This window comes from Sebastes fasciatus, chromosome 20 (assembly GCF_043250625.1).
Source record: "Sebastes fasciatus isolate fSebFas1 chromosome 20, fSebFas1.pri, whole genome shotgun sequence".
Lineage (NCBI taxonomy): Eukaryota > Metazoa > Chordata > Actinopteri > Perciformes > Sebastidae > Sebastes > Sebastes fasciatus.
The window spans coordinates 13936283-13949576 of NC_133814.1; the positions used below are offsets into that span (position 1 = coordinate 13936283).

Genomic DNA, 13294 nt, shown 5'->3' on the forward strand with positions numbered 1-13294 from the left:
AATTTTACATATTCTATTTGTTCTTATTCTGTATGCACCTTGTCCCTTTTACTTGAATGCAATAATCTATGAGCCATGTTGTTTGTAAATTTGAATTTGTTTAATAAAATAGATAAAAAAAACCAAAAAAACATTACAGTTTAGTTCCTGCCTGATGACGTAGTGCTGCCCTCACCTTGGCAACCAGGAAGTGATTGACACACACCCAGAGGAGGAAACCGAAACACACTTTACTCAACTCTTACCGGTGAGTAAACACTAACCATGTGGAAGTGAGACTTAGTCTGACCTCGCAGTTTCTCTCAAATCAAAGTTAAACATGTTTTACACATGGAAACCGGAACTGCATGAGTCAGTTATGAACAAGCGGACGGTAACGAGGGCAACGTTGGACTGTAACGACGGTAACGCCTTAAAACGGTTGAGCTATTAATGGCGTCAGGTTGGCACGTTTCCAAACTAATAATAACAATATTAAACTGTGTACTTCACTGTTTTAACTGGATTAAATTCAGCATTTCCTTATTGCAAAGACACAGACACAGTGTTAAACATTAAGCTAGTTCATTTTCCATAAACATACTAATGTTACACAGTCTGGTAATAAATGGGGAAGTTGTTGTTGTTTTGTCTGTGTTGTTGTAGGTTCAGGTCAACGCAGCCTGGGATGTTGAAATGAAGTTTGATGAAAAAGTTGCCACCACCTATTTTGAATCTAGCGCCTCACCTGTGGACAAAGAAGGCTACCTCCACAAGAAGGTAGGACACTTTAAAGGGACTGTTTGTAAGAATCAGAAATGCTTGTTAACAGCGACACCTGTGGCCGTTAAGTCAACGAAAGTCAGCGTCCTGTTGTTCGCACTTGTGCTCGCTCTACATAGACATGAACGAGCATCGCTCAAAACAGTACGTTTTAGTTTAGGTAGTACGTGTCCACAGGCTCCGTCCTTTTCACGCTTCCCATTTTTTGTGTATGTAAACAGCCGTGCAATGCATTCTGGTAGCGTGTCGGCACGATTTGAGAGACGGAGCGTCAAGTCGCCCGCTCCTCATTTGTATAAAGTTGAGGTCTAGTCTACTTTATGCAAATCACAGGCGTCCGACGCGACTCGCCGCCTCTCGAGACTCCCGAGAATCTTTTAAAATAAACGTTATCGATCCAAAATAAAGACAGATTCAGCAACTGCATGGATTATTTCTCGCCTCAAATGTTCTCAGAAACACATTTCGTTGAACTATTTTCGTGAAATAAGAGAAGAAAGTTTCCAAACGAGCCTCCATACTGTTTTCCGGTTTGAAAGCTGGGAACAGCAGCCCACAGAGGGAAAGCGTCACGTCCCCTCGTGATAAAAAATGCCCCTGTGGACACGTACCATAAGGCGACACACGTCAGCTAAAACCACAATATCACTCTATATTTCACCTGCTTGGCAGTAATGTTGATCATTGCTGCTAAGCAGGTGATTGTTTGATTGGAGTTCGTGAGTGATTGACAGCTGCTCAGAGACGGCAGGCTCCAGCTCGGCTCTGATTGGTTGTTTTCCTCCGGTATGTGAAATCTTGCAGATGCCATTAGGAGCACTGGAGGACACAGAGGCACATGATTTTTTTTTATTTCCTGTCTCATGCACTACTGTCAAAATATAGTGACCGTTTTATAAAAATAACTTTTTTTTAATCATATTCGCTCTAATTCTACCCACTGCAGCTTTAACTAAAATCAGGCAAATCAAAGTACATGTTATAAGATAGAATAAATAGCTTGAATACTTGAGTTATCTGGAGGGCAGTCAATCCATACAGCTTTCAAAAATAATATATTATTTTGAATTTCTAAGCATATAGAAACAGAAACAATACAAATTCTACTTCCCTTATTGGTGAATTTCATGAAACACTTCCATTTAACCTCCCAGGGAGCTACGTATTTCACCAGACTGTTGTGTAAGAAATTGAGTAAATGAGCTATTTGTACAGGAGTCAGTAAACTGTCACACAACTATCCCACAGGGCGAGATAAAGACTTCCTATCAGAAGCGCTGGTGCGTGCTGAAGGGGAACCTCCTCTTCTACAAGGACCGGCCGGCCGACCGGGACGTGACGGGAGTGATTGTTCTGGAGGGCTGCACCGTCCAGCTGTGCGAGTCCGAGGAGCAGTTCGCCTTCTCGCTGGTGTGGAGCGAGCCGGGACTGCGGACGTACAAGTTTGCTGCCGAGGACCAGGAGAGTCTGGAGAGCTGGATCAAAGCCCTATTGTCAGCCAACCACAGCTACCTGGCCGTGCTGGTGATGGATCTGGAGAAGAAGTACAAAGGTGAGAGACGGACAGGCTCTTTTTATCTGTGGGTGAAAGAGAGCTGCCCTTTGTTCTAGAGCGCAGCTGTGTGAGGCACCACTGTTTATAGCCTCCACATCAGACGTCATAGTGCATTGTGGTACATAATATGCAGACATTATAATGTCATAACATCTGTCTGACATTTTAAACACAATAAGTCAAGTTAGTACTAATCTAAATTTTGAAAACCAAAACGGTAAAGTCAACTAGTTTTGTGGTTTTAGTTGTATTTGATTGCAATACATTTCAACCTCACGTTTCAGTTTAGAAAGAGACATTTCGCTGCCAAGTGTGCCACGGTAAGTCAAGAGTGATGCTGGTCATAGCTGAAGTGTTAAAGTTAGGCCAGTTTTTATCCTCTGATTTTGCAGTCTTGCTAGAAAATAAAATAGTTACTCTAAAATACAAGAAAACAAAACTCTGCAAAAAGAGTGCAGTGTAATGTCAGCAGGTTTAGCCTCTCTGTTAATGTAACTTATTTATGTATTTCTCTGTCTTGTTTTCTCTTTCATCAGATGCATTAGGCGAGTTCCCCAGTAAACCAGGCAACCCTTTCGTCATGCCAAATTTCAACACAGCAGAAACAGGATATCCTGCAGCCTTCCAGAGCACACGGTCTTCAACGCCACCGGCGTATCCAGCAGCAGCAGTAGCTGTGGCGGCAGGAACCAGTCTGACCTCCAATCAGATGCTCCTAACTCCGACCACTCCGTCCAAGTCAGCCAGTAAGAGATCACCCAAACTCTGGCCCAAGAGGAGCGCCAACGTGGTGCCCGTTAACACTCCTGCTCCGCCTTTGGGGGAGTGGTCCGGGCTGTGTCTAAGCACCAAGGAGGAGTTCACCAAATTGCATGAAGATTATGGAAAAGAGGTGAAGGAACTGATTGCTGATTGGTCAAAGAGGGGACGAGGTGAGGAAGCTGTCGAGGGCGGAAACTTAATAGATTTTGGATAAAAAGGGGGAAGTGTATACGACTTCATTTTACCTGCGGTTGCATTGCAAAGCTATTTTGTAAATAGGAATTTGAGCTACAACAATTATTATTGGGATATATTTGTATATATTTGTTGTTCAAGAACATACTGTTTATTTTTTACTCATGCCATAGAGTCAATAAATGATCTCATGCTTTATTGATCTTTGTTACAGTGAAGTGATTTCAGGTGTGTGAACAGGTCACACATCCAAATGCGGCCTCCATCTAACTGATCTTTATGTGCTCTACATCGTCCATCTAGTCTACCTAATCAGTCGGGTTGGGTATCGTTAAAGAAAGGGACAATACCCGACAAGTTTTATGTTCCATGATAGCAGAAATGAAGAACTAAATTGTAATAGTGAAACTAAATAGTTTAAAACCGGTGCCTTAATTTAGAAACTGCAAACAAAGACCTGCATCATTCATGTCCGTTTACCAGAAATCAATCCTATCAGCCAATCGGAATCGAAAATGTTATGTGGCCGTGGTAATTTTTATGCCTCTGCGCCGGCGACAGCCATGGCTGGGTTGTGCGCGTCCATCCGTAACATTCTTGTGAACGCCATATCTTAGGAACACCTTGAAGGAATTTCTTAAAATTTGGCACAAACGTCCACTTGGACTCGAGGATGAACTGATTAGTCACTGTGACCTGACAAAACACGTATTTTGCATAACTCGAGAATTAAATTGCTAATTATGACAATTTCACAGAAATGTCTAACAGGATAAAGTGATGACATTTTAGAAAGGCATGGATATAAACTGCAACTTGACTGGTGGCCGGAGACATACAACCATGAGGCGTTAATTCTAGTGTGATACTGATAATGCTGATTTGATACCTGAGTTTCTATACAAATACCAAAATGATAAATTTTCTGAAACCTTTAAGATATTTATTTATTTAAAAGGATCCCCCTTAACTGATGCCAATGGTACCAGCTAGTCTTCCTGGGGTCCGAAATCCAGAACATCATATTCATTGTATACATACTGTTTACAACATCACATCTGTGTTACGTTAAGAAAGTGGTCGTTCAAATTTTCACAAACATTCATTCCATTGTACATTCAGTTACATCGTCTTTGATTAATTAGTCTCAGAATAAGTCTATAGCCTAAATTAGCCTCAAGAGCCACCACCAGGGAACAGAACAAGTCATTACATATGAACAGCACTAGACTATTGATCAGCTTGTCCAAACACAAACAGCTAAACAAGACCTTTGTCGAAATAAATTAGTAAAAAATTTGCGGAACTGTGATTTCAAATCAGGACCTATCTGATCAAAGTATGAATAAACAGGATTACGAGAAATTTGATGCCAGCTGTCTTGTTTTTAATACCAAACTGAGGTGTGATACCGAGCCCTGTTATTCACTAATCAAATGTTATTGATCACTTAATTACCCAATTTGTCTATATCCCAGTAAATTAGACTTCCTTTCCCTTCAAAGCCAGTGACTGTATGGGTAAAAAAAAAAGAGTTGTACGGGAGCAACGCTGGCCAATAAGGGCGAAGTCTGTCGAATTTTACAAGAGAGTCAAAATGGCTGAGAAAGAGAATGGTGGCGGGGGGGAGCCAGCGCTATTTCGGTCTCTACAGCTGTCTAGTTTTATGGTCTTTGACAGAGCTCGGTGTCTTTCTGCCCCTGTCACCTTCAAGCCCATACTTGAAGTGTCTGTGACCTTCTTCACATAGGATTCAACTGTTGCTCACTTATCTGCAAATAATTCTCTGTGGGAGGATCAGATAAAATCAACACCCAGAATATAAAAAGAAAAAGACATATTGGTCCCTCAGGCGTACGAATGAATGAAGTATTGGTTCACAGCGGTGCTCGATCCCAATACATACATGTCTTAGCTGTCGGTGGCATGATTGATGGCAGCCTATGGAGCTCATATATGGAGTTTAGTGGGTGGGCCGCTGTTCTCCTGTTCTAAAGCAACTATACTGGGAACCACCATGAGCATCCTAAATTAGTGCAGCCACGGTGGGAAAGCTGCTTATTTAGTCCAATCGTCATTTGCTGTTTCCCATCACAGATATGACTTATTGTCATAGAAACAGACATTAACAGAGTCCTCCTATTACAGAGAACGATTAAATATTTGATTTGTTTGCTTCTCTTGCAAACAAAATTCTGTCAATATCTGATATTTTATTTTCGTTTTTTCTAACTGTTTATGGCATTTTTCACTTCTAACAATGCACAAAGCCATGAAGCAACATGAAAGAGAGGCTTTTTCTTCTTCTAAACAACCATTTGCAGGAAGTATTTCCTGCCACCTGTGTCGGTATCACAGGACTGTTTACACATCTCATTGATGCAAGGTCAGTTGCCTGCAGAGGCCTAGTAGTCGCGTGTCATTGCTGGATCTTGACCAATATCCATCATCAGCCAACTGCTTTTGAGTTTCATGACTGTTTATACAACCTGCTGCTGCCAAAAGCAGGGCACAAACCTATCATTTAGACAGGTGGTGACTTCAGGATATGTCAACCGCGAGTACGTGTTGGCACCCTGAGCAGCTCGAGGCTGTTAATTGCTGTTAATCCTCCTCATGTGTTTGTATCAAAGCAATTTTTTCACAGTGGATATAAAAGGAACAAGAACAAAGACCCAAGAAGAAGAAGAAGTCGCAGGTCAGGTGTCCCTCAGCATGTCCTGTCATGTCACTTTGTCCATATTAGTCCACAGATGACAGAAAGTCAGGCCTGTGTGTTGGCATTGAATTCACCTCATTCCAAGACTCCTGGGGCCTATTTTGGAGCACCGGTAAGCCGATCCGCCCCTTCGCTCCTCCCTCTCTCTCTTACTTTCCCTCAGCTCTGTTTTCCAGCCAAACCTGATGGTGTGGCTAAAGTTAGCCCCCCGTGGGCTAGTATATAAGGCCCCTAGGGGCCAACGCTTACATGTCAGTCACATCGGCTTGGCGTAGGCTTCTCTTCTTGACCACCAACAACCCCAAAAACTTGAGAGATGGTGAGTGTGGGCCACGTTCCTTGGAAGGACAGGGATTTGATTTGATGAGATGAAAGCATCACTGATACAGATGCTATCTGGATTACCAACAGCATCATGAAGCCTCACAAAATGTGGATTTGGAGTCTTAACTTTTATCTGCTTGGCTAAACTTATCCTTGATGAAATACAGAAATACAACATGTTTTGGCTTATTATTGTAGTGCCCAAAGCCATTACATTGTAATTTACACTAAACTGGGTGAAAATGGACAGATTTCTTTTGTAGGAAAAAACTATTTGTGATGAAAACGTGTGATTTGTTTGGCAATTTGTCAAAAGCCAACAGATACAGTAATTTAGTTAGACTTTTTTTTCGAGCAATCTTTCATTGATCTTAGCCACAATATGGATGTAGATGTTACCGAAACAAAAAAGACTCCGTTGTGTCCTTTTGTTTGTGACCTCTCACAGAGGGCATCCTTGACATCCTTCGTATTTTTTTTTGCGTTAGAGTTATCCAGGATCACTGCATCTTATAGTAAAGTCTGTTTGGTTGATGTTTAAAGTGTATTTTACCTTTCTTTTCCCCAGGCACCCAAGAAGGCCAAGAGGAGGCAGCAGCAGGCTGAGGGTGGATCCTCCAATGTGTTCTCCATGTTTGAGCAGAGCCAGATCCAGGAGTACAAGGAGGTAAAGTTTTCCAAATTTCACGTACTTCAAAAGTTCCCTAGCCGTAAAAATTGAGGTCTTAAAGGGGACATTTTGTACACTGCAATGCCTCCACGTAGCATTTGACCTCTGGGGGGCAACGCGAGGAAGCTATAGACCTCATCAGGTGGCAACGAGAATATCCTGATCAGCAGGACAGGACAGTAAATCAGTGTTTTTTCCGATGACAGCAGCTACCTCTCCATCGGGGCGGCTCAGTAATCCTCTTCAGAGAGTCGAAACACTCGTTGTGTGACCCCACTAGAATGCCGCCCAACAGCTGGTGGACAGAAATATTAATCAAAGCAGGAAAGAGGGGCTCAAGGTAGAAACAACAAGATTTGAAGTTGAGTCTGTGTTTATGGAAGAGAAAGAGGAACATGTTTTTTTGTTACCTCAGGAAAGTTTTTCTGAATAATAAAGGAGATTTGTGTTGTTAGATTACAAAAAGTCTCTCTGGGGCTTTTCCTCAGTGTACAGGTGTAAAGAAAACAGGATACAACAGTAGCTGAAATAACATTGAGGACAGGGTCATCAGATTTAGTCACAAGGCCGAAAAAAGAGGGAGGGTTGGTGGGTGGTTGGGGTGACAGCTGTAATCGATACCGTCTCCTTAAATGTCGCAACGGGTTCGTCTCACATTCCGAGACCATTTTAACACCTTAGAAAGACAAGTGGCCGACCAGCTGCCAAGTCCCAAAAGGTTTGCCATGCCATCTTTGGTTTCACTGGGTGCTACGCCCAGCTATGTGGGACGAGAGGTGGAGAGCGCCTCCACATTTACACGCTTATGTTGGCAGGCTATCTCTGGCAAATAATTATCATAACCAAGTCTTAATGATGAAATGTGAGGATCTCAATTTTCACTGTTTTAATCACTTGTGATTTAGAGTTTGAGGGCTTCTGGATGACACCTGAGGAGGCGGTGATCCTTTGGTTCATTTCTATTTACTGACTATAACCTCTCCTCTCTTTTTGCGTTGTCCCCGGCAGGCTTTCACAATCATCGACCAGAACAGAGACGGCATCATCAGCAAGGACGACCTCAGGGACGTGCTGGCCACCATGGGTCAGCTGAACGTGAAGAATGAGGAGCTGGAGGCCATGGTGAAGGAGGCCAGCGGCCCCATCAACTTCACCGTCTTCCTCACCATGTTCGGCGAGAAGCTGAAGGGTGCGTCGACACATGCACCACCTTGCTCATCACATTTTTGTCTTATTTCATACATATTTTCCCCACATTACATGTTTGATATAATTCAGGATTCTTTATTTAGGCTTGTTTTTTATACTTTATAATTGAGACTAATTGGCTGCTTTGACTATTAGGTGCTGACCCCGAGGACGTTATCGTAAGCGCTTTCAAGGTCCTGGACCCTGAGGCCACTGGAGCCATCAAGAAGGAATTGTAAGGGCTTTTACCTTACCTTACCTTACCTTACTTACCTTTAACTTACCATCCATCACAATAGACTATCTGATATTCATTTTTCTCTATTTTCTCCCTCCAGCCTCGAGGAGCTCCTGACCACCCAGTGCGACAGGTTCACCGCTGAGGAGGTGAGTTGATCCGTCTTTGTCTCGCTCATCCTGTCATTAGTTGTTCGGGATTGTAACGCCTTTTCTTTAATCTCCCCCCCTTGCCAGATGACCAACCTGTGGGCTGCTTTCCCCCCTGATGTGGCTGGCAATGTGGACTACAAGAACATCTGCTACGTCATCACACACGGAGAAGACAAGGAAGAGGAGTAAAGTACAAAACCCAAATCTCTCAAGATCTCTACCTCCGTTTTCAAACCCCGTACTAGACCTCCACCAACCTTCCTCTCCGACCACGTGGCTTCCTCGCACACTTCCGCGCCCCCCGGCCCGCTCTCTCTGCTTCACTACAAAAAAAGACTTGTCTCCTTTATGGAGACACTCAGTGAGAGGACGGAAGGCTGTGGGGTTTGTTTGTGTGTGAGTACCAACAGGGAGACATGGGATTGTTTTCAATAAAAAATAATCTTGTGGCACCGAAACACTCTCTCTATCTCTGTCCCTGCCTCTTGTTGCTCCTTCTTTTCCCGCCATCACTCATTCTGTCCTTCTGCGTTGAGGCCAGCAGTGCATGCATCATACCTACATGTATGAGGTCCAGTGTATAAAGTCAGTCAGAAGTGTCTCTTGGGTGCTGTGGTGCATGCACAGTCACTTACTTGAAACAAGTAAAGCAGCCTGCGGTCTGTTTAGTCTCAACCTGACTCAGAGTGTTTCATGGATTCGTCCCTTTGTTTGCAACAGAGAGGAGTGCACAGTAAAAGAGTGGGAGTACTGTACTATAATAGTTTGCCTACCCCCCTTCTTTTTAACCTGTCTCTCCCTCTCTTAAACGCAGGTATGAAAGGAAAAGTTGCAGTGAAAATAGGAAAAATCTTGTAAATAGGGAAAGAGATGGTGAAAGATGGTGAGCGGGAGGCAGGAAAGAAAGGAACAAAAGTAAAACGTCTTTGTTTTTTTACTCTACTCCCTCCCTCTCACCGCTGTTTCTCTCCTGTTGTTGTGATTGTGTCTGTAACAAATAAAGAAGTACAAATAAAATCCACTATCTTTCGTATGACGCTGTGTGTGTTGGTTTAAGTGTGGGTGGGTCGCAGGAGATTTTATTAGGGTCGCCAAATTAATTTGTAGAATTTCTTCTGTCGTCTTTTATTTAACATTTATATCTGCAGTACACCTTTGAGCCACATGATGGAGCCTGAATTGTTCTGATAATTGAAGCCTACTTATAACATTGAATCTAATATGAAAGGTTGGCATACAGGGTTGTTGCCTTAGTCCCTTACTCTACAGTCTGTTCACATATGACTGTGTTGCCAGATATCATAATGACACCACAGTGATTGGACTGATAAAACAATTTACTCTAAATTTTGGTGCGTAAAAACTGGCATAGCCATTTTCAAAGGGGTCCCTTGATCTCTGACCTCAAGGGATGTGACTGAAAATGGGTTCTATGGGTACCAGCGAGTCCCCCCTTTACAGACTTTTTAGAGAAGTTTCTGTGGTAACGTGAGCCATCGAGGGTAAGACCGCGGTAACGCTGTACGCCTCGCTCAGAGGTCATCCTTACCATAATAACACTACTTTAGGAGCAATGGCAGTCAGACGGCGGCTGGCGGTACCACCGTTTTCCAACATATGGCTCACGTTACCTCAGTTTCACAAGCGTGTTTGAGAACTACGGTGACCTTCAGGTAACGTAAAAAGCTCTCTCTAGAGCCAGAGTTTGGTTTGTCCGTTCTGGGCTACTGTAGAAACATGGCGGAGCAACATGGCGGGCTTCGTGAAGAGGACCCGCTCCCTATGTAGATATGAAAGTTAACGAAAACACAACAATTCTTAGTTTGAGGTGATTATACACTAATAAAAACATAGTTATGAATATTATATTCCATTTCTGCTAATAGATCCCCGGAAATGTTACACACTGTTCCTTTAATATGACCTGACTTTAGATGTGTTTCTGTTATTGTCATGCTTTGGGTGCACCATTGTGGCCTAAAATGACCCATCTAACACAGGTTCTACTTCATTCACTTGTTGAACATTTGAATTATTTTCCATTCCTGATTTTACAGTAAAACTAATTCAAATCTGGGTGGAAAATTGATGTGACAGATGGTGATTGTGTGGCTTGTCAACTTTAATATTCACTGCTGCACCTACGTTATTCAAATCAAGAGCACTTTCTCAAACACAGCTGGTCATATTGTCATTTTACTTTACAGCAGCGAGAGGTCGGCTTAGTGTGTTCAGTCGCTGTAGGTGTTTTCAATTGATTAATAAGAGAGGGAAAAAAGGTTGTATAGTGCTTTTTGCTTTTTTTTTAGCAAGACCACAAATCTAAATGTCTTGGTTAATTAATATCACTGCTAATGCAACATCTGCTATCTCTTCGGTCTGTCAAGGCAGTGAGGAGGGTATTATCTTCTGGACATGTGTCACTTCAGTTTCCTTTGTTTTTGGATTTCCTGGAGGTGTTGCCTTACTTGTGGACATGTTTCAGAAAGGAAGAAAAGGAACCCCATTCACCCCCAATGATGTCTATGTCTCAAATATCACTGTAATGGATGCCCTGTATTTGCTCTTTCTTCTACCACAGTTGTATTACATGCAACATGGGCCTAACCTTCTGTATACAAGCTTTATGATGTTCTTATATTCATTCAATTTGTGTGGGAGGCCTCTCCTTGTAACCTGCATCTGTCTTGACTGTTATTTGGCTGTGGTTCATCCGATTACATATCGGGTGAGAAAGAGTTTGACTCCCAGGGTCCTGATGGCTGTCGGTGTTTGGACTGTGGCGGTTGCTTATGGGTTTTATTTTGCTACCGCACGCGAGGTTCTGACTGGCCTCGCCCCAATCCTTTTTTTTGCTTTGACTCTCCCTGTTATTGGATTTTGTGACTTCTCCATCCTCTGGACCCTGAAGAGATCCAACCCTGGAGGAAAAGACATCCACCCCCAGAAGCAGAAGGCTCTGCAGATCATCATCATTAACATGATCGTTACCTTTACCACCTATGTTCCTCCAATAATGACTTCTTTGGTGATCAGGTTTTTGAGCTTGGATAAAGACACCATTACTTGTGATGTAATGATTCCAGTGATGACCATCACTTTAATAGGTAACACAGTTTCACTCTTCCTGTGTTTGAACAATATGGGAAAACTGGACTGGCTAAAATGTTGGAAGCCGAAATGAAACTCTGTTTTGTCTTTTCAGTTTTTAGTAACAGACATTTCCCCAGCTGTCTAGAGCTGGGCAGAGTGTGAGAGAGTATATTTATCTAGTAAAATACAGCATAAAGTACTTTAATAAATAACCTTCCTAGTTGTATTTATTGATGGGACTATACTGCATGATGTGATTTGTATGTACATGATCTCATTTTATTTCATGATTTCAATATTTTGATATCATTGTGATAGTTGTTTTATTTGTGTGTGTCCATTGTAATCTATTGTCTATATGGGTACCTGGTGTAATCAATCTATTTCCACTGTGATGAAAACCCTGTGAGGTCAAAACATGTTTGCATTTTAAATCAATGTGCACAACTGAATAGAGGATTTATATAACTTTTCTACTTTTTCTGCCTAAGAGTGCTTGACAAATATTTTTCTGTTAGGGTTAATTGTAATTTTTCTCGATGTATTACAACCACATAAGTTAAAATAAAGGAAGTAAATGCCGTGAAATATCTCTGCTTTGAACCACGTAATTTACCTAAAGGGCTATTTCATTTACCATTTGCAAACCACAGATGTTGACAGGCTATGGAAAGTGACTGGTGATGAATGAGAGTGTCAAGTTAAACACTGAGAAAATACATGCATTATTCAAAGCAAGACACATTTTCCACAGCAGGGAAGACACCTGTTAATACACTGTATTGGACACATGTCACACAACTATGAGGGAGGCTTTTAGTTCCTTTTGCTTGACTGACAGAGAATACATATTTAATGTAGCATCATAAATGATACTGACGCTTTTATTCGTCTGGGATTTATGTATTAGTTATGCATTTTGCAAAAAACATTATTAGGCTATTATTATTATTATTATTATTATCATCATCACCAGTTCCCCGTCAGTTCCATCTGTGTTTTATGTGTTATTTATCCATTTTCCATATAACATTCTTGGGCTATTATTATTATTATTATTATTATTATTATTATTATTATTATTATTATTATTATTATCACTAGTTCCCCGTCAGTTCCGTCTGTGTTTTATGTATTATTCATCCATTTTGCAAATCACATTCTTGGGCTATTACTATTGTTATTTTTTGTATTATTATTATTATTATTATTATTTTTATCAATATTATTATTATTAGCATTATTATTATTATCACAGTTCCTCAGTGCCCAAGTATTAAATCATATACTGTAATATAAATTATACAAAACATTATATCTTGCTACCATATATCAATATATTTATAGGCATATACGACCAAAATCAATAGATCAATGAATCACGTGACCCAGTGACGTCGCCACCAAAATAGGAAGTAGAAATAACTCAAACAAAACGTTCTGCCTTCAAAATAAAAGCTACAAATATGTCGCTTTACAAATACCGGTAACGAATCTGGCAAATAAGTAGGCTAACAACAACAATGAGGCTAATTGGAAACATTTATACCGAACAAAGATGATACTATGGCTATAACTCGATGTTTTATTACTTAAAACAAAAGTGAGTGTTTTATTTTGGAAAATAGCGTGCAGG

The 13294-nt window shown here is 41.4% G+C and overlaps 2 protein-coding genes across 4 annotated transcripts; both read left to right on the top strand.

Moving 5' to 3' along the window:
* Positions 1–124: 124 nt before the first annotated feature.
* LOC141758660 (sesquipedalian-1-like) lies at positions 125–3470 on the top strand. 2 transcript variants are annotated; one of them, XM_074620273.1, is made up of 4 exons: positions 125–247; positions 646–759; positions 2011–2314; positions 2854–3470. In XM_074620273.1, the coding sequence occupies exons 2-4, from the start codon at positions 676–678 to the stop codon at positions 3291–3293; spliced, it is 828 nt and encodes a 275-aa protein (XP_074476374.1). In that variant the 5' UTR covers positions 125–247; positions 646–675; the 3' UTR covers positions 3294–3470. The 2 variants fall into 2 exon arrangements, with proteins under 2 accessions (XP_074476374.1, XP_074476375.1); XM_074620274.1 differs by lacking the exon at positions 125–247 and adding an exon at positions 322–442.
* Positions 3471–3957: 487 nt separating this feature from the next.
* On the top strand, positions 3958–9586 carry mylpfb (myosin light chain, phosphorylatable, fast skeletal muscle b). Of its 2 annotated transcripts, none has more exons than XM_074620276.1 (6): positions 3958–6312; positions 6886–6984; positions 7996–8176; positions 8332–8410; positions 8514–8562; positions 8650–9586. In XM_074620276.1, the coding sequence occupies exons 1-6, from the start codon at positions 6310–6312 to the stop codon at positions 8752–8754; spliced, it is 516 nt and encodes a 171-aa protein (XP_074476377.1). In that variant the 5' UTR covers positions 3958–6309; the 3' UTR covers positions 8755–9586. The 2 variants fall into 2 exon arrangements, with proteins under 2 accessions (XP_074476377.1, XP_074476376.1); XM_074620275.1 differs by having other exon boundaries at positions 3958–6105.
* The last annotated feature ends 3708 nt before the right edge of the window (positions 9587–13294 follow it).